The following is a 20,519-nucleotide window of genomic DNA, read 5'->3' as shown; positions in this document are numbered from 1 at the left end:
GTTTAAGAAAAACATATTTTTCACATTTCAACAAAACTCTGACTATGATTTTATAGAATCTGCAGTCAATGTATAATTCAATACAATCCTCTTAAAGCTGCTATCACTGTTGGTGCACCTTTTTATACCACACTTTTTTCCTTCCACTTAACTTTCCATCAGTTATGCCTGGATACACACTGTGAACAGCCAGCTTCTTCAGCTATGGCATTTTGTGGTTTACCCTCCTTAAAAAAGGGTGTCAGCGACTGTATGCTGGACAACTGTCCTTTCAAGAATCTTGTTTAGGCCATAACGTGGCTGTAACATATTTCTGTTAAAACAATCCTTGGAATTGGTGTACTTACTGTTCTAATTCACTGATAAACTACATTTTGGTTGTTCATCAGCAAGAATCCATAAACAAAACGTCCAGAAATAAAAGCTTGTAATATGTATATTATATAATTAATTTGTATTGCACTCTCTGAAGACAGTTACTGAAATAAAACTTTTTAATGATATTGTAATTCATTAAGATTAATTTGTATATCCCGTTCGTCTTACATATTCTATTTTAATGTACTTTATATCACGCATAGGACACTGAAGGCTCTACCTGCCCTATAGGTTTGTCCTGCAGCCTGTCACAATCCAACTGCTCTTTGATATACTGTACATTTTTATGCTTTATTGTTTTCATTTCTCTCTGCACATAATCATCAGTTTCTGTAACTTTTTAAAACATTTCTAACATGAGCTTTTTCTTGAGGTTTTGCATCACCCAGTTATAAATAAAACAGTTCCAATGTATGCATGTGTAATGGGGTTTTATTTCAACATTACTATTGATGTGAAGTTTGTCAGAATTGGTTTATTTATTCTTCAAATTCATTTTATTTAATCAACAATTTATTTTTTTCCTGACTTTTATTGCTATATACATTTTTTATGTTTGTAAATGTTTTAAACTGTTATTGTAATTCATGTTGTGTATTTCAGCTGTGTTTAATGTTACAACTGCTAACTGTTTTATCAACTGTTCATTTGATTACTTAGTAGTTTGTCTAGAGTTATTTATTGTATTTTATTTAATGTATAGGGGCAGAAGCTGCTGGAGCTGCTAACCACCAACTTGTTTATTTGTCTCTTGTTAGAATAAATACAGAGAACCAGAATGTGTCTGTCGTGAAGTCAATCTGCTGGATCAGAACGAACAAGATGGGTTACACATGTAAAACATATTTTAAGGAGAATAGTGTGCATCTTTTTACATGACAAATTATGAAAGTTGTTTGAATTGGTGGATCATTAAATACACGTTTTGTTTTGAAACAGCCGTGAACGCTGTACGTGCACTATTATCTGATTGGCTCTTGTAATTGGCTCATTGACCAATGAGCGGTCTGCTCCTGTAAAACATGTCTATCTGTGTTGTGTAGAAAGCGGTCTAACAGAGGCAGTTAATTGAAGATACATGGACAGACATCATAATTCGGTTTTGTTTTATCGTTTCCTTTCCTTTTGTAAAACAATATTCTTCTGAGTCCATGCAGGATCTAATGCCATAACCCGTCGCATGCCACTTTTCTCATCATGTGAAAACAGTGGCGTCAATGTCCATACAACAGCGGCTGCATTTCAAAACAAAAGACCGATACAGTCAGAAACTCTTTGCCAAGGTCTTGCTAAATTGTAAAAACCATAGACAGTGATAATAGGCCACACGAACCTTTATAGAATACTACATTTTCTCACGAAAATATGCCTGTTGTTGTCGTAGTTTGAGTTACTCGCGTGTTTTACTTTGAAGTAAACCGGATCTTCTTTTTTTTAACCTCCACATTGATGATATATATTGCGGAATCTCAGCCCGTTTCTGTGTAGTTTATCACTTTGCGTAAGCTATATGACAAAGAAATATACATTTATTTAATGCAGCAATAGCAGCAACATGGCGCTGCTGGCTAACCCGTCTAGTGGCTCGGTAAAACTCATCTGACAGGAGGAAACAACCATTACATTTGATATAATCGACTGTTTTACATCTGAAGGTACGTTCAGTACTGCTTTTTGGTGGAAGACGTGACATATTACCAATTTAAACAGTTTCTGTTAATACTCTACTGTAACCTTTTGCCTTTCAAAAGGTTGCAAAGGCGATATTGCGGTTGAAATTTTGAGCACGGTGTGCCTAATTTCTTGATATATGCGTACATGAGAGGAGCGTATGAGAGAGGGGCTGGTCTTAAAGTTGAATGTTACATAACATAAGAGAGACAGGAAGTGTGATTCTGTTAGCTGCGTTCACGGAACCACCCCCTTTATAATATCTTAGACAAGAGCAGCGAAATCTTCAAGAAATCAAACGAAACGTTTTAAACTTGTTTGTTTGCTATAAATTACCGACGACTAAAGGGGTGCTGTGAAATACACTGCTCAAAAAATAAAATAAAGGGAACACTCAAATAACATCCTAGATCTGAATGAATGAAATATTCTCATTGAATACTTTGTTCTGTACAAAGTTGAATGTGCTGACAACAAAATCACACAAAAATCATCAATGGAAATCACATTTATTAACCAATGGAGGCCTGGATTTGGAGTCACACGCAAAATTAAAGTGGAAAAACACACTACAGGTTGATCCAACTTTGATGTAATGTCCTTAAAACAAGTCAAAATGAGGCTCAGTATTGTGTGTGGCCTCCACGTGTCTATATGACCTCCCTACAACGCCTGGACATGCTCCTGATGAGACGGCGGATGGTCTCCTGAGGAATCTCCTCCCAGACCTGGACTAAAGCATCCACCAACTCCTGGACAGTCTGTGGTGCAACGTGACGTTGGTGGATGAAGTGAGACATGATGTTCCAGATGTGCTCAATCAGATTCAGGTCTTGGGAACGGGCGGGCCAGTCCATAGCTTCAATGTCTTCATCTTGCAGGAACTGCTGACACACTCCAGCCACATGAGGTCTAGCATTGTCCTGCATTAGGAGGAACCCAGGGCCAACTGCACCAGCATATGGTCTCACAAGGGGTCTGAGGATCTCATCTCGATACCTAATGGCAGTCAGGTTACCTCTGGTGAGCTCATGGAGGACCATGCGGCCCTCCAAAGAAGTCATGCTGAAGGATGTTGCAGGCAGCAGATCGTTCTCCACGGTGTCTCCAGACTCTGTCACATCTGTCACATGTGCTCAGTGTGAACCTGCTTTCATCTGTGAAGAGCACAGGGCGCCAGTGGCGAATTTGCCAATCCTGGTGTTCTCTGGTAAATGCCAAGCGTCCTGCACGGTGTTGGGCTGTGAGCACAACCCCCATTTGTGGACGTCGGGCCCTCATACCATCCTCATGGAGTCGGTTTCTAACCGTTTGTGCAGACACATGCACATTTGTGGCCTGCTGGAGGTCATTTTGCAGGGCTCTGGCAGTGCTCCTCCTGTACCTCCTTGCACAAAGGCGGAGGTAGTGGTCCTGCTGCTGGGTTGTTGCCCTCCTATGGCCTCCTCCACGTCTCCTGGTGTACTGGCCTGTCTCCTGATAGCACCTCCAGGCTCTGGACACTACGCTGACAGACACAACAAACCTTCTTGCCACAGCTCACATTGATGTGCCATCCTGGATGAGCTGCACTACCTGAGCCACTTGTGTGGGTTGTAGAGTCCGTCTCATGCTACCACGAGTGTGAAAGCACCACCAACATTCAAAAGAGACCAAAACATCAGCCAGAAATCATCGGTACTGAGAAGTGGTCTGTGGTCCCCACCTGCAGAACCACTCCTTTATTGAGTGTCTTGCTAATCGCCAAAGATTTCCCCCTGTTGTCTTTTCCATTTACACAACAACATGAGAAATTGATTGTTAATCAGTGTTGCTTCCTAAGTGGACAGTTTGATTTCACACAAGTTTGATTAACTTGGAGATATGTTGTGTTGTTTAAATGTTCCCTTTATTTTTCTTTGAGCAGTGTATTTACAGCCGATCATTATTTAAAAATTTTCAACATGCAGGACTTCATACTGTAGTTGTCTCTCCTTACTAGGAAGAGCCTTTTGTTTTACTGTCTTTCACCTCTTCCTTCCAGAAAGAAATGGGAGTATGCGAGGTCAGTTCCAGTTTTGTTTACTTGATTTTGGATTTGTGCTGTTATAGGTAAAATAATAGCTTTCAATACCGCAAGGAGCGGTAAAGCAAAATTGCTGAAACTTTTGGAAAGCTAAATTGTTGATTTTCTGTTCTTTAACATTTCTACATGGACTTTATTTAGACCTGTTACACCCTTAATACTCACTGTGGCTATACCCTGATGAAAGTAATTGAAAATAATATGGTTAAAATAGACAAACTGTAACAATCAAATAAAAACGTGGGGAAGCCGCCTCCTGTCTCCTGTTTGTGGTTGTAACATGGTTAAGTTCCAGGGCTATTAATACTTTTGTAAGGTGCTGTACATAAGGTATTACACTCATATTGTAAATGAAATACTTTGTAAATTAACAAAATTTTTTTTTCATCATTACAGATTATTAAACAGTTTTTCCTAAAAGGCTTTGGCCTTACCTAAATGCTGAAAAAAAGGCTCGACAATACAGATGTTGGCTTTTTATTGATTTAGATATCTTCCGGGGTTACATTCATTTAAGATAGATGTGTAAACCAAGTTAAACATCAATTTTTTGATTTTACTGTTACACTTATCGCATATTCACTCTGACATATGCTACACTGTAATATGTTTAACCCTCCATAGCAGATCACTGTACTGTAGGTGTACAAGATTTGTTTAAAATCTTATTGTTTTCCTGTCGATGTGCTCATATAACTTCAGTTCATGAAAATATTGTTGTAAGTTATTTGTGGCAAGTATTCCCTTGAGTTAGAGTGCATAGGTCGCCACTGTTACGAAATCCCTTGGGGCAACTGTGAGCATGTGCTTTCATTGCTGTAGAAGTACCAACAACGCACACCGGATCAGTACAGACTCAGATACGCCGCAGAGTGCCCAGTGTAGCAAGTAAGAATATTGGTGTTGATATGTCCCAACGACACATTTGATAATAACCGCCCTCGGTTATCTGATGATGTTTCCTGCTGAAGAAGAGAGATACGTGAATTCAAGAGCCTCTATTTAAGTCTGTGATTAAATACATTTTTGAGATGCCTAAATGAGGCTTTCACTGGCAACATAACTATATGTTTTATCCCTATTTAAGTAATTTTGAAGCATTTGGTTCTGAATTCTACAAAAGTTTATAACTTATTGGTAGAATTTTGCCATCATTGTCATTTTATACAGGGTGTAAGATGGGGTTTTCTTTAGGATTGTTTTTTTTTTTTTTTTTTTCTTGCACAGTTGACAGACATCCCGCATATTTTCTTTAAAGGACCGTCATGCCGAATGAGCAGCCTTGCTTAAGGGAAAACGGTCCCTGTTCACCACCAAGCAAGAATGCTAATGATAAGAGCAGCAGCACAACCATGCTGGTAATACGTGACACTAAACATGCAGATGATTCCAACAGAAGGGACTCCAGCTGCAGCTCAGAAAAAGACTCTGGGTATTCTGGTGAGTTAAAGATACTCATATGTGCATATGTAGCCTTGAAGCTATGGAAAACTATATTAATATGTATAAATTAGTCAGTCTTTATCAAAAATCTGTCTGGAAGATAATGTCTTTACCTTCCAGTTGGATAATTTTCAGAATACGTTTAAAGAAGCAAGGAGATTCCTGTAAATATCTCAGATCAAGATTTATTTAGCATCTATTAAAATATGTATGAACTAGGCATTATAAGAAAATCCCAGATTCAGGATTATGTGAATTATCAATCAGAATAATTTATTAAGGATTCTTTAGTTGAAAAGAGACACACAAATAAAGCTGAACAAGATGCGAATTCTTCCAACTACTTTTACAGCTATGAGGGGGAATATGAATCTGAACCCCTTAAAATTTAATCTGATTAAAGTCAGTTTTCTATGAGAAGTGTATTACAGCAAAGTATTCTGATTTCAGATTCCTAACTCAGGTTAGAATGAGGAACTCAGAGATTTAGACTCACCTTCAGTCCGTCAGCTTCCCATACCAGAACCACCTCTAAGAAGCCATTGAGTGGCTAACTGTGTGGCCCAGAATGGCCATGGGAACCAGGAAATCTCAGCACAACAGCTGTTTCTCCGGCCAGAAGGTGGGAGGCTGCTGGTTCTGCTTCAGTTCGGTGGCCTTCTTGGTTTTGGAAACTGTGGTACAAAGGAAAAACAAGAGAAAAATCTTGCAGGGGTTTTACTCCAAATAAACAGATATATCACAAGCAGATCATGGCAAGTTGATCAGGCCTCTTGTTGTCTTAGTCATGCAAAAGCTCTTGCAGTGTGTCTGCATCTTAGAACCGCTGCTTAGCCCACTGTGAGCTTGTGGGTCACCACAGGGTACAGATTAATCTAAAGCAGATATGGAATAACGCGAGTCATGTTACATTACACAGCTGGTAAGAAAATAGATTTTGTTCCACCACATTCTTCATACTAGATAGAAGCAACAAACCAACCATCACTATAGGTATATTACTATGTTATGACTTTCAGGATTTTTTAAAAGTAAGCATTCTATTACATTTAAAGCTAAATTCAGAGTTTAACACTTCAGTCAAGGTTAATTTCTAAATTAGCTAAATAAGGTTATTTTGAGGCACTTGCACTGACAGTCATTCAGACAAAAAAAATGTCTTTTAGGCGTAGCACTTGTCAGGGTCATAAAAGGTCAGATTTGAAATGCCAAGATGTCATCAGTGTGGGATATAGTTAAATAGTGTTCACTATGTAACTATAGTCCCATAACCTCCTATATGTCTGATATAGATTCTGTAGACAATGAAAGTCATATTACCCAAAGATGAAAGTAACAACGTATGCCTCAATCTTCCATTTGCTATAAAAGTATGGGGGATATATTTTTACTCCCTCTTAGGTTCAGTTTCAATGTGTCCTGAATTCAAAGTGATAAAACCAGATTTTTAAAATTATTTTCATTTTTTTGATGAAAATTTCCACACATTTTTCAGAACTGAATTTGATTTTGAACTGAAAAACAAATACGAACATTAACTCTGTAAGCGTACGAAGTCTAAAGTTGTATAGATTCTCATGGAAAGTTGATACTTCAAGCAACAATTTGATTTTAGATTAAGAAATGTGACAAACATGCTTTGGTTCTGGTAGTACACGAAACACCTCAGTGGAAATCAATACAATGTTTCCTTTTGTGAAAACAAATTCAAGAGCTAATTTGTCATAACTGGGTAATTTATTAGTTGCTAATGTATTTTTTAGCACGTTGTCGGACAGATTTGAACCCTGGCACTTTGTTCTGTGTGCTCTGACTCCCTACAGATGGTTCCGACTGGCAGCAGACAGATGTTGAGGACCAGAAGAGCAACAAACGTCAGCTGAGAGTGACAGAACATGCAGAGGCTCCACACACAGGCCAACCCGAAGTACATGATAACAGAAATACTGGGAATCCTACTGTGGTGCCTACCAAACTGGCCCAACCGCCCGTCTACATCATGAAGGTAATTACACTTAAGCAGGTAAAGAGGTTAAGTAACACATACTAGAATATAGTACACAACCCAACCCCGTACAAACAAAAAGGTGTTCCTGAAAATGTACTTTGATTGTTTTGGGGCCCAGACCTTGGTTCAACTTTGACCAGGCCATGTATACATTCTTGAGTATCATAGCTGCTTTCTTCTCTGTTCTTTTTACAGCAATCAGCCGTAACTCAGAAAAGAAGTCAGTTGCGCGTGGGAAACAGCCTGAGAATAAGCAACCCTGCTGTTTCTCCACGTATGATCATTGTTGAACAGCCAAACGTCATAGCAGCAACACGCCAGCTCCTCAACCCTTTGTCCTGGACTTCTAGTGTCACAGAAAAGAAAATGAACAGTACCTACCTTCCCATTCTTAACTCATACCCTCGTATTGCACCCCACCCTGCCAAGAAGCCGCCTGACAAGTCTTCATCGAACCAGGAATCCCACAATCTGAGCAAGAGGATGTGCACTGAACGTAGGACTGAAGACACTTCAGTAACCAGAGGTCTGTTGGAGGAGTACCATCACAAACAACCAAAGCTGAGAGTCTCAAACTCTGTCCCCTTGAGTACCTCATCAAGTAGAAACAGTCCGTCCTCCTCCACCTTCCCGATTTCTTCCACAAACCCAAGATCTCCATCCAGCTCTAGTCTGCACACAGCATCTTCTGACTCTCTAGATGGAGGAAGTCATAGGAACATCACCACTAGTACTCGCCGTTGCCAATTCCTCAACACGGTGGAACTTCTCAGACGGTCAGGTCTATTGGACATTACGTTGCGCACGAAGGAGCTGCTTCGCCAGAGCAACGCCACTGAGCAGGACATTTCCCAGCTGCGTCAGCACACAGAGCTACTCTGCCAGGCTGTCAGCAACCCTGGCCACAGCCTGAATGGTGTCACAGCCTGGGAACGTCTGTGTCAGGCCATGGCAGAGTCTGGTAGCTATCCCAACCTCAAACTGACACAGACATCCCAGAACCCATCACATCTAGATCCAGTCAGTCAACCACAAAGTATTTCTTCAGGTAACAAGAAAATACCACAAGCTGCTGAAAGCTCCTGCCTTTTTACCTCCAGTTTGGAGCAATCTCTGGTAAAGCAAGACAGGAAACGTAAGACCAGTGAAAAATCACCAAACAAATTACCCTTTATGTCTCCTGACAGTTCTACTGGTTAGGACAATCTGCTGTGCCTTCAAAGACTGAGTACTGGGTACTGTGCCTCACCTAGATATTCAGCTTTATTGGCATTTTCTGCTTTACCTTACAACCTATAATTGAGGTGGATCTTTGAAGAGTGTGGATCCCCTGTCTAACTACAAATACTAACCAGACTTTGAAAAATTTCTAATTGTGAGATCAGAAATAAGTCCAAAAAAACTATGTTTGAAGGGAAAAGCGTAGACCTTCCTCCAGAAGACCGATGCTCTTTTGAGTGCTGTAATTCCAACACATTTACTGCTGTAAATATTTAGAATATGAGTCTCTACATTGGGCACGTTAGGCTAATAAGAATTTTGCAGATTCCTCCACTGAAAACACCTCTAGCTGGTCCGGGCTCCAACAAAGCCTTTCCAACACATTTGTATACCAAATCCCTACCCGTGGTCCTCGGGGCACACTATCTTGCATTTTACAGATATTTTCTTTCAACAGCACATCTAATTAAATAACCTCCTCAGAATGTCATCACATTCTGCAAAAAACTGCTAATGTCTTGTTAATTTTCTTGGTATGTCAGAGCAGGAAAACACCTAAGGTTTTTGGCATCGTTTTTGAGCCTAAATGTCATCTCTGTTTTAAGGAAAACACTGTACGTTTCCCTTAAATTGCTAGATTGAGAAAAGCAATCACACACTTGTTTTTAGCATATTGGATTTCATTCATAGGACCGATTCTTTATTGCAGCTTAGTGTTACTGGGCTGTAGTTCTTCCCCAGGCTTTCCCAACACCTTTTAAAGATTTCTGGTCCTGGTCTCTGTGACTCTTTACAGAAAAACAAAGCCTCCTGACACTGACATGATTTATGGCATGCCTGTAAAAGGCACCAAAACTCAAGGGGTGGAGCAGTGTTTTGTCTACACATAACAACCAACAACCATTTTTAAATTGGACCTTTGGGCACTTAGTTTGTAGCAACCTGTTGACTCACTTCCTAAAATCTCGGCAAAACGTAACAAGTTTTAAAGTTGTAAATTTGATACTTTGAAAAGAACAACATAATTCCTGAAGAGCAGTCAGTTAAATTCAGTAGCAAGATTATGTAAAACATTATGCATTTTTCTAGCTGTTGGTCAGGTTAATTTGCTGAATTTCTTAGTATTTTATAAAAGCATTACTTTTTCAGATGTTGCTGTAGATGTGTTTATACATGTTCTTTCTCCTGCTTTTCCATTCTTCATATAAAGATTTTTTACATCGTTGAGGACACACTGCACATCATGCTAAGATATGCTAATAGTTTGCCTTATGGGACAAGATTGATTTAGGAAAAGCCTACAGAAAACCTGGAGAACTGTTGCTCCTGACCGCTTCAAAGGATAGAAAGAAAATGTGTATTATCTTACAATGAGTCACCATGTGGTTTAAGACTTACGCACAGTACTGTTCCACGTCACCTGGACCCAGTGTTAAATGTTCCCTGGGAACTATCTCTTGTAAAATCCAACATCTTGAGTTTGCTGCAAATGTTTTGACATTTGGAAACTGACCCGAAATGATCCCTTCAACTCCAATTTAATTGTGAAGTTGATCTTCCTGACAAACTCAGCTCATGAAAAATCATCAGGAGTGCCTTTTAAAGAGAGCTGTGCCAAAACGAAGCGATTCTAGAAACCTGCTCCTGTGGAGAATCCAGGATTTCAGTGGTCTACCACTCAGCGACTAATGTAGTTTAGAGCAAAACCACCAGTCAGGTATTTTCTGTGTTCGTTGAGTGACTTGGTTTGCTGTGTGTGATTGTTTACTGTAGGCTTTTTAATAGCATAATAATGTGCTGTAGATGATATGTGATATTTTTGCTAAACCTGTTTTTAGACATGAACAGAATAGATGAGCAGCATTTTAAAATAATTTGATGAACCTTCAACTTCTGTGTAGTAGTTCTTGTCTCTTGATTGTGTTCTTGTAATTGTTCGGTTTTTTTTCTCTTTTTTTATTAAGGTTCACATTTTCTGTGGTATTTGGACTTTTATTTAGTTTCTAAATTTAACATTGTGCATTGCAATGTGAGTTTGAAAGTTTGACAGTGACTAAATGGGTGAAATTTTTCTTAGATACTTTTAGAACTTCTCAACCCGATCTCAGTCCCAACTTGTCACAGAACTCAAGTTTGTCCAGAAGGCCACCGTATATGATTTCAACAAGCTAGGTGTTCCTCCAGAGTCATACTTCAGGTCTTATTGAACTTATAATGACAAAGTGGAACTGTTGACAAAGATTATTGCAGTAACATTTTTTTAATCATATTTCCTGACCACGGCGGTACAGCCACTGTTGCCTTGCAGTGAAAAGGTCCTGGTTCGACTCCCGGCCTTGGGTCTTTCTGCATGAAGTTTGCATGTTCTCCTCGTGCATGCGTGGGTTCTCTCCAGGTACTCTGGTTTTCTCCCACATTCCAAAAACATGACTGTTAGGGTAATTGGTCTCTCTAAATTGCTTCTGGGTATGAGTGTGTGTGAGCATGGTTGTTTGTCCTGTGCGTCTCTGTGTTGCCCTGCGATGGACTGGCGACCTCTTTAGGGTGTACTCCACCTCAGGCCCAGCGATCACTGGAGGAAGCACCAGACGATGGATGGATGGATGGATGTTTCCTGACCGTTAAACTATCAATCTTAAACTTTCATTGAATAACAAGAGTATTGGAATTGGTTCATTATTGAGACGAGATGAATAAAAATGTGGATTAGTTGGAGAGGAAGGAATACAACTGTATTTCTGCGAGTTTGGGACTATTTCCCGTTCATCCCCTTTTGTAAAATTTGGTACCCAGTCCATCCTAGACTGATGCAACAAACTGTTGCCTGAATGGCAGCAAGTGATGAGCTGGGAATAAAAGTTATATTTGTGAATACAATGGGCAGCACTGACAGCCAGAGTCACATTTCTTATATTTCAAGTGATTTACAGATAAATTTTCAGAACTTCCAACTATTTAAATAAAGCAGTATATGGAAAGAAACGAGTCTCATGTTTGTATATCTGTATATTTCTAGTGTAGTATTACTAAATTAGCTTTTCTCATATTTACTCGTGTAGATGTCTTGACATTACACTTTCCTTCCTGTATTTCTGAAAAGAAAACTGGATAGGCCCTAAGAAGTCACTCACATATAAATATTATTTTTTGGTAGATAAAAATACTGCTTGCCTGTTATTCAAGTGTAAATGTAATTTCCTGCCAATTCTGGTTATTTTGAAAAGACACAAATTCTCTTATGAATCCAAATTGTTTTTCTTATTGTCCATTTTCTTAAATCATTAGAGTCAAAGAATTTGAAACCTGGGGTTCTGTTAAAAGGTATGAGGTTTGGAGGCTGAAGCTAACAGTTTGTGAGAAGACTAAAGCGTACTTTCACTGTCTTTATGAACTTAAAAACAGGTGATGTTTGTATTGGAGGATTATTTACACAGAACCTGCTCATTTATTAGCACAGGAAATAGAGGTTGGGGGCAGTGCACCACTGGTGAGTCTCCTGTGGGGAACATGTACTGAAAACAGAACATGTAAAATGGTTCTGTTCTCTGCAAGGCATTGTGAAAATCAATATAATTTAATTCACTTAAACCACTGTTACACTTTTCGTTTTTTTTACAGTTACCAGGAACCCATTACATGTTCTATTCTTTGTGTGTGTTTAACACAGGAAGACTTGATACTGCACTGCCTCCTACTTCCATTTTCAGGGTAAATTACCATCAGCTTCTGTTTAAATACCCACCCAACGCAAAAGTAAGGATAATTTAAAGGTTCACAAAACATAATTCACATAAACATCTGATGTTTTTGGGATGTTAGAACTGGATTGGTTGGGTTCTCTTGAGCTAGCTAGCTTCAGGTTAGCTTTAAGAATTCACTTTATTGTCTGCTAAATAAAGATCGAAGGAGTTAGTTATCTAATGCTAGTAAGAAATGAACTGCTCACAACCTTTAACTGAATATTTGCTCAGAAAACCTGAAGTATCTCTTTAAGAGGGCAAATATTGAGTGCCAATATGTGTGTCAACAGAAGCAGGTTATCATTTCCCAAGCCATGTTTCTGGGTCACAATAGGGAAAATAATAACTGAACAAGATAAACAAAAATACAATCCAGGGAATTTGTTAATCTTTACATAAAGAAACCACAGGAGATGAATATAATCTGAAAGGAATGTTCTTCGTAAGCTTGGTAAATCTCATTGACAGGATGCTGGGACCTTGATAACCTTTTCCTCATCCACTGATCATGAAGTTTCTTAGTTTTGGGCTGAATACTAAACAGAGTTCCAGTTGCACCAGTCTGTACATCTGCTGTCAGTTGGTCTTGAATGGCTGCAGCAATTCAATAACCATGTTTTGTAGCTCGGTTCCTCTCGTTTGGGTTGGTGAGTCATCAAGAGCAGGCTTGCACAAGTACTGGAGGCGCTGCAAAGCATTAAAGAATACACACATCAGTAATAATTACCGATTGTGCTGTTGGTGTATTATTACTGTTGGTTTTTGCCACATCGAGATTTAAGCTTAATGGGGAGTTGAGCTTTTCATAAATGTTCAGCTTTTAACAGATGTTACTTCATCATGCTTGTTTTAAAGTATAGGAGTAATATTCCCAAAGAGTATAAGCATCTACAGGACACTTTCAGAAACTCTATTCACTGTTCAGCTCTGTGATTAGAGTGTTGACAGTACATGATTTGATCAAACTGTCCTCTTTGGTTCACTCTTAAATCCTATGTTATAGTGAATTTTTTTATTTTATTTTAACTTTTTCTTAGAATTATTATCAACATGAGCATTCATTTTCATTTTATAAATGTTCACCAAATCCTAATGGAATTTCATGTGCATGATTATTGCACTTTTGGCCATGTTTCTCCAGCCTTTAGAAATGAAATTTATATAAATATGATGTTTTATTTATAATAAATAAAACCCTGTAGCTTACTTTGTAATTCTAATAAAACTATACCAAACTGTCTCACCTGCCTGGGTGTGCCACTCCCAGTAGCCAGCTTGTAAAATGCCCATCCTGGTACAAGCAGGATGGAGGAGAGAGCCAGTACCCAGCCCAACACGTAAGCCCAGGACGGGTACGTGTACCAGCGATTAAAGGTCAGAGGCTGGTACTGGACTAAAGAACATACGAAAGATCCCTGACAAGACAAATGGAGTTGATTTTATTCATGAGCATGAATGATTATTCAATTCAAATGTTTATGTCTGATCCTGACTTCATCTCAACACACTGACACAGAGGGAGGTGACTCACCAGTGAGACCAGTGGTGTGAGGTAAAGCCAGCAGATTTTGAAGAATGGATTGGCGTGCACCCCTGTCATGTCCTTTATGATGCCGTACAACCGATCTGCTCCTAAATAGTGACATATTAATAAGATTGAGTCACACATGCTTGAATGACATGACTAAATTAATAACAAATAACCATGATGTATTTTTTAGGTCTATCAAGGGTGCCCTCATATATCGACACCCCAAGTAAAGATGTGCAAAAACCTTCAAATAATTACGGTAGCCTAATATCACACTGAATTTTAGAAAAGCCCAGCCTTTAATTTGTGTACAGGAGTTTTATGAAGGCAGCTGTATGTCATCAAGTAACCAGGGAGTTGTCTGCTACACATAAAATCAGTGTACGTACCAAACACCCATCCCATTGACAGAGTTTCAAACACACAGAGGAAGAGGATGCAGGCTCCATTACATGCATAGTAGTCAAACAGCTGGAACACAAACATCCCTCCCTTGGAACAACAGCAGAGAAAGATCTTACTTTTCTTAGTTTAAATGAGGATTTCATCCATTGTTAACCTTGCATATGTTACAAAACAATAATCAATAAATAGAAGAACAATTCCATAGTACAGCAGGATATCAAAATGTTTATATAAAATTAAATACAGACTTCTGTGATCATGACGAGTTGGGAGAAGAAGCATATTAGACAGAACAGGAGGAGGAAGATCTCCCGACGTCCTCTCCGTCGCATAACTCTGGGAAACATGTCCATGATGGACGTCATTATCACCTCCATGACAACAAACTGTGCAGAGAGCAGACATTAACAGAAGTGCATTTTAGCATGTATACTTCTGATCTTCTTTCAGATGCCTGAGCAGCTTACTTGTGTGTCCAGACCCAAGAGGATGAGCATGACAAAGAAGAAGATGGACCAAAGCTGGGGCAGAGGCATCATGGCCACTGCCTGGGGGTATGCGATGAATGCCAGGCCTGGACCTGCAAAACGATGCCACAGTGATACTTCAATGATCTCCTTCCATTACTATGCCTTTGTTAACCAATCAGCTGCTCCCAGGTGAAAGCCCAACCAATAACACGGTGGAATTTTGTCTATTAACCAATTCTTTGCAAAAAAAAAAAAAAAGTGTTTGATTTTACCCTTTCCCAACATAACTTAAATGGACAATTATCTTTGCTTCCTGAATACAACAAATGTTTTGTGTGACTACTTCATGATCAAGATCAAATTGGGATGCAAGTTTTTTTTTCTAGTTTCTGGAGTGTTTCTCTGCAGTTATGAATTCTGCTAAACTATGTGTGCCACCTTCTCCCACTACAGCTGCAAGTCTTTTCGGGTTTGTTTCTACCAGCTATAAACGTCCAGAGACAGAATTTTATCAAATTATTTTTGCTGAATAGTTCTAGCTCAGTCAAACTGGATAGACTGTGCACATAAATGTTTATGTCTTGCCAGATTCTGAATTGAATTTTGCTTTGGACTTTGACTGGACCATCCTAATACGTGAATATACTTTGATGTAACCCATTCAATTATTAGTTATTAATTAATTGTCCTGGTGGAAGCTAAACCTTAGTTTAAAGTTTTTGTTGCCATTAACAACGTTACTTTGAGAATTACCCTGAATTGAGCTCCTTCAATATTCCCATCAACTCTGGCCAGTTGTCCTAAAGAAACGCATACCCAGAGAACTGCATACCGCAGCACTTCCATAAAAATGAGGTCACATGAGGCTGAAAATGTGTAAATATGCACCTGACTCTGCCACCTCTGCAATGGGAATGCCTTGCTCGTGAGCCATGAATCCCAGCACAGAGAACACTGCAAACCCAGCTACGACACTGGTACCACTGTTCAGGAAACACAGCCATAGGCTGTCCCTAGAGGACAGAGCAATGCTGCAGATACATTGTGTTTGATGCATGTCCAATATGTTTCAGTAAAATGCAAGAAATGTGTGATAAATACAAACAAACTGTTGTACCTGTAGCAGTTGTTGTTTGGTTTGTTGTAGCTGCCCAGCACAATTAGAGAGCCCACACCAACACTGTAGGAGAAGAAGATTTGTGCTCCGGCCTCCATCCACACCTGTCCCAACAACAACATCAGTCGCCTCATTCGCCTTAATAGTCCGCAGTCTCTGCTCTTTCATCACTGAGATCCTACCTGAGGGTCAGTCAGTCGTGACGGATCAGGCAGAAGATAAAAAACGACTCCTTCAAGAGCACCGGGAAGAGACAGTCCTCGAATCAAAAGAATTACCAGCATGACGTATGGAAAGGTGGCAGTAAAGTACACCACCTGGGAAGAGTGAAAACATAAATTCACAATTTAAAGCCAACCTTTGAACAGCACCTTCTACATTTGCAGTTGCATAATCTCACACTGAAACTCTTGAAAAAAAAAAACCTTTACAAAGATATTTTCCTTAAATGAAATAACGTGTTCCACACTAATTGGCACCCGTGCTGTTAATACTTTGGTATCAAAAAAACTATTACTATTTCAGAGGATGACTTCAGGAAACGGTCTGAGAGATATAATGGATTACTAAATGAAACTTTTCAGAAACTCTGAACAACCTAAACTAAAATATTAAGTTAAAGTTACATTTATTTTACTTTTTTGTGCCAATAGGTCTGGGACCCATGGTTTTCCTAAATAGTTTTTTTTTTATTTGAGTTTCTGCCACTCAAATAAAAATACATTAAAAAAAAAATCTTTTTCACACGTTTACTGGGAATGCAAATAATTGCAGAGGATGCTGCACACGTGACATTTTGCAGCTGACCTTTCCTGTGGACTTGACTCCTTTCCAGATGCAAAAGTAGCAGATGATCCACATTCCAATCAAGCACAATAGTATCTCCCACCTGATGCTGCCTAGCTCCTCAATCCCCCCTGAGATTGCTAGGACACGCCGTCTGAAAGTAAAAAAAAACAACATAATTTTGCATTTATCTCAAATAAGTGGGTGAACAGCTCCCTTATCTTTCCAGACATACTCCCAGAATTCTGTGGCCGCTGAGGTTGAATTTGTTCCATTGATCCACTGGAAGGTGCTGTTTGTTGAAAAGTCCACACAGTCCTCTGAAAACATGGTGTTGACAAAGTTCTGGCACTTTGTGATTTTGTGATGTTGACTGACATTTGAACACAACATTTAGATGTTACCGGTGTTCCAGTAGTTGTTGCAGCTGGCCCATGGGAGCTGGGAGCTGAAGGAGAACACGAGGTAGAGCAAAGCCCAGGACAGAATAATGATGTAAGTCATGCAGCTGTAGAGCAGGATCAGCTGCCCTCCAAAGCCTATACCTGCAGAGAAGCAAACAACAAAAACTTTAATATAATACTCTGATATATAGTCAAATGAGGTTAAGATGTTTGACCCTGTCTGAAAGTCCTAGTTTTCACTAGTTAACATTTGACGTATACAGACCAACCTTCTAAAAAGGCTCAGACAGCATTTTTAAATTGGCTGTTGTTCTAAACCCTTTAATTTGCAGGAGAGGCATATATTTTACCTTTGATTTTACAAGTCAAGGGCCCTGTTTAAGATGTTTTACTTTCTCGGCTACAAAATAATAAAGTCCTGCAGGGCTTACCTTCTGCTAGTGGGCACAGCTTCCTCCAGCAGGTGACGCCCCCCTCCTGGGAGTACTGGCCGATGGTTGTTTCCAGCAGGAACAGGGGAACACCACAGGTCACCACAAAAACCAGATATGGCACCAAGAATGCACCTGATTTTACAAAATGATCAGCTTCCTGGTTTACAGGATGGATGTAACAGGTATTAGACATTAGGTTCTGATATTTGCATCACATTGGAGCCATTTCCTTTGTTGATTTTAAACTGCAATGTTTTGGACCAACAGCTGTGCAAATACATTCATCTACCTTAAACATTTTTTTAATGTTGCAAACAATGTTGCAAACAATAATTTCAACAGATTTTATTGGGATTTCAGGTGACAGACAAACTTAAACCTGGCATAATTGTGGAGTGGAAGGAAAAGGAAATATGTCTCATCAATATTCTTTACTGATGAAAATCTAAAAAATGCATGTTGACTTTATGAATTTTGGGCCATTTTTAGGACATTTTAGAACATGTGCTGTGAAGCCATTTAACCACTACAACTCTGGTGGTATGTTTACCTCTGCTCAGTTGTCAAGTGTTTCACATTCTGAAGCAGGTTTTCTTCCTGGATTGCTCTTTATTTAGCTCCAGCCATCTTTCCATCAACTCCAACCAGCTGGCCTGTTGCTGAAGAAACTTTTTGGTACGAATACTTTGGACCAGAAAGCTCCCTTTTGGTCTCATCTGACTAGAGCCCGTACTTCCACATGCATTGTGTGTGTCCTTCACATGGTTTGTGGAAAACCACAAAACATGTCACTTTTCCTCGAAGGCCAGATTAATAGTGTGTCAACACATTATCCCACCTGAACTGGGAATCTCTCCAGCCCCTCCAGAGAAACTATGGGTCTCTTGGCTGCCTCTCTGACTAATGCTCTCCTTGCCCATCCTGTTAGTTTAGGTGGACGGCCAAAGCTTGGTAGGTTTAGAGTTGAACTATAGTATTTTCATTTCCACTGATGGATTGAACAGTGCTTGGCGAGAAGCTCAAATTTGGGATATTGTTTCATAGCCTAACTCTGCTTTAAAATTCTCAACAACTTTATCCCTGACCTGTCAGCTGTGTTGCTTGGTCTTCATGATGCTGATTGTTCAATAATGTTCTCTGACAAACCTCCAAGGCCTTCACAGTACACATGTATTTATGCTGATAATAAATTAAAAACAGTTAGACTCTTGTTGCACTATATTTTACTTAGAGTTATCAGAGTAAATGGAATGAAATACAAATGCATGCCACCTTTTTTAGATTTTTATTTACATGTAAAAGATGTTAAAACCTATGGATCATTTCTCTTCCATTTCTCAGTTATGCGCTACGTTGTGTTCGTCTATCAAGTAAATTCTGATATAATAAACTAGTTTGTGTTTGAAACATGTCAAAATATGGAAAAGCATCACTTTTTGTACCCTGTATTGCCAAAAAGGTCACCTACATTAATTTCCTAAAATGCTTAGAGTAGAATAATTAAGAAACCAGATAAAAGAGATGAAGGATGAGTTGAAGTCAATGATCCACCAAGACGTTGGGTCTATTGGAAGATCAGCCTCAGAATTCCTCTCACACTGAACTGGATCATTACGCCCCTGGTTACAGTAATACACATAATTTCTTTGGAAAATTTTTACTTTTTTGAACAAAGAGGTTTCTATGAACAATACTGCTCTTAAACTGGAATCTTAACTCGAAAACTGTGAACCTTGAGTTAAGTTCAGTGAATGTTTGGACTATTTTGACAATCATCAATTGGTCATGAGCAGAACAGCACCGTACTTTGGCCCATTGGTTGAATGAAACAAAACATGAATGAATCAGCAATTTTTTATTTACCTTCATTTTCAGTGGAAAATATAAATTTGCTATTATGATTTTAATACAGTTGTAAAGGTTTCAGTTTCTGGTAGCGATGATTAGAAGAAATCCCCTCAAGCATAAAAGATGAAACCGTTTAAAACAGTTAAATCCCCACATACACCATACTCAACTTTATTCTTCACTTCATTCATAGAAATCGGTACTCTATCATTCAGCAGTGGGAAACGTACTGTCTGTTTCTCCACAAATTCCCAGACTTGCATAAATATACCTTTTCATGAAAATGTATATAATTTGTAAAATTAGTTATTAGTTAGCTGATTGGCATATCTCTCATCTAATTTTTCATTTCAAAAAGTTTAGACTTGTAGTTTAAACTCAAGTTACAGATCTGACTGATTTGCTGAAATTGTAAAGCAAAGCCATGATAATTGAATTAAGCCCAACAGAAAAGCACAGACAGTCGTGGCCATCATATCAGCTTACCCCCTCCGTTTTTGTAGCAGAGGTAAGGAAACCTCCACACGTTGCCGAGGCCGACAACATTTCCTGCCACGGCCAGGAGAAACTCCACCTTACTCGCCCAGTGTCCCCTCTCCTCCACCTCTGGTGGAAGCGCTTTCCGAGCACATCTTTCATTCAACATACCAACAGGTTTGCTCTGGAACCAATGCTCTTTTTGATTTCCAAGCCTTGTGTAAGTGCTTAAGTGTTTAAGTCCATGTAATATGCAACAGCATGAACGGTTAATCAGTTTTTAGTGGAAATGTAAATTATCTCCAGGCTAAGAGTGTCGTTTCATTTGTAGAGCTTGAATATTCATAGGCATTTGTTTCACCTTGATTATACATTGTAACCAAATATGTGTGTTTTAACTTGTCTATCTGGAGTTATCTGGGTAGGGCACGCTTGTGAAACTCTGCAGCAAGTCTGTTGTTTAACAAAGTTTTTAAGTCTATAGAATGACATGAAAGACGGAAAAAAGTGAATCACAAAAA

At 39.1% G+C, this 20,519-nt stretch overlaps 2 protein-coding genes across 4 annotated transcripts; one reads left to right on the top strand and one right to left on the bottom strand.

The window, feature by feature from the left end:
• The first annotated feature begins 1,802 nt into the window (after window positions 1–1,802).
• Window positions 1,803–15,774, top strand: si:ch211-132b12.7 (uncharacterized protein LOC564531 homolog). 3 transcript variants are annotated; one of them, XM_047391683.1, is made up of 5 exons: window positions 1,803–2,033; window positions 5,373–5,554; window positions 7,381–7,562; window positions 7,761–8,613; window positions 14,913–15,774. In XM_047391683.1, exons 2-5 carry the CDS (start codon window positions 5,380–5,382, stop codon window positions 14,918–14,920), a joined length of 1,218 nt encoding a protein of 405 aa, XP_047247639.1. In that variant the 5' UTR covers window positions 1,803–2,033; window positions 5,373–5,379; the 3' UTR covers window positions 14,921–15,774. The 3 variants fall into 3 exon arrangements, with proteins under 3 accessions (XP_047247639.1, XP_047247638.1, XP_047247637.1); XM_047391682.1 differs by lacking the exon at window positions 14,913–15,774 and having other exon boundaries at window positions 5,342–5,554; window positions 7,761–10,676; XM_047391681.1 differs by lacking the exon at window positions 14,913–15,774 and having other exon boundaries at window positions 1,807–2,033; window positions 7,761–10,676.
• Window positions 11,674–20,398, bottom strand: LOC124884070 (sodium- and chloride-dependent GABA transporter 2-like). The gene is made up of 14 exons (XM_047391680.1): window positions 20,008–20,398; window positions 17,671–17,805; window positions 17,240–17,380; window positions 17,071–17,155; window positions 16,857–16,989; window positions 16,232–16,366; window positions 16,050–16,153; window positions 15,821–15,945; window positions 14,930–15,042; window positions 14,711–14,848; window positions 14,447–14,549; window positions 14,058–14,158; window positions 13,771–13,941; window positions 11,674–13,213 (listed from the first exon to the last, which is right to left on the bottom strand). Exons 1-14 carry the CDS (start codon window positions 20,165–20,167, stop codon window positions 13,103–13,105), a joined length of 1,755 nt encoding a protein of 584 aa, XP_047247636.1. The 5' UTR covers window positions 20,168–20,398; the 3' UTR covers window positions 11,674–13,102.
• Between the last annotated feature and the right edge of the window lie 121 nt (window positions 20,399–20,519).

The sequence above is a fragment of the Girardinichthys multiradiatus genome, chromosome 18 (genome assembly GCF_021462225.1).
Source record: "Girardinichthys multiradiatus isolate DD_20200921_A chromosome 18, DD_fGirMul_XY1, whole genome shotgun sequence".
NCBI lineage: Eukaryota > Metazoa > Chordata > Actinopteri > Cyprinodontiformes > Goodeidae > Girardinichthys > Girardinichthys multiradiatus.
This window is presented reverse-complemented; position numbering and strand designations above follow the sequence as displayed.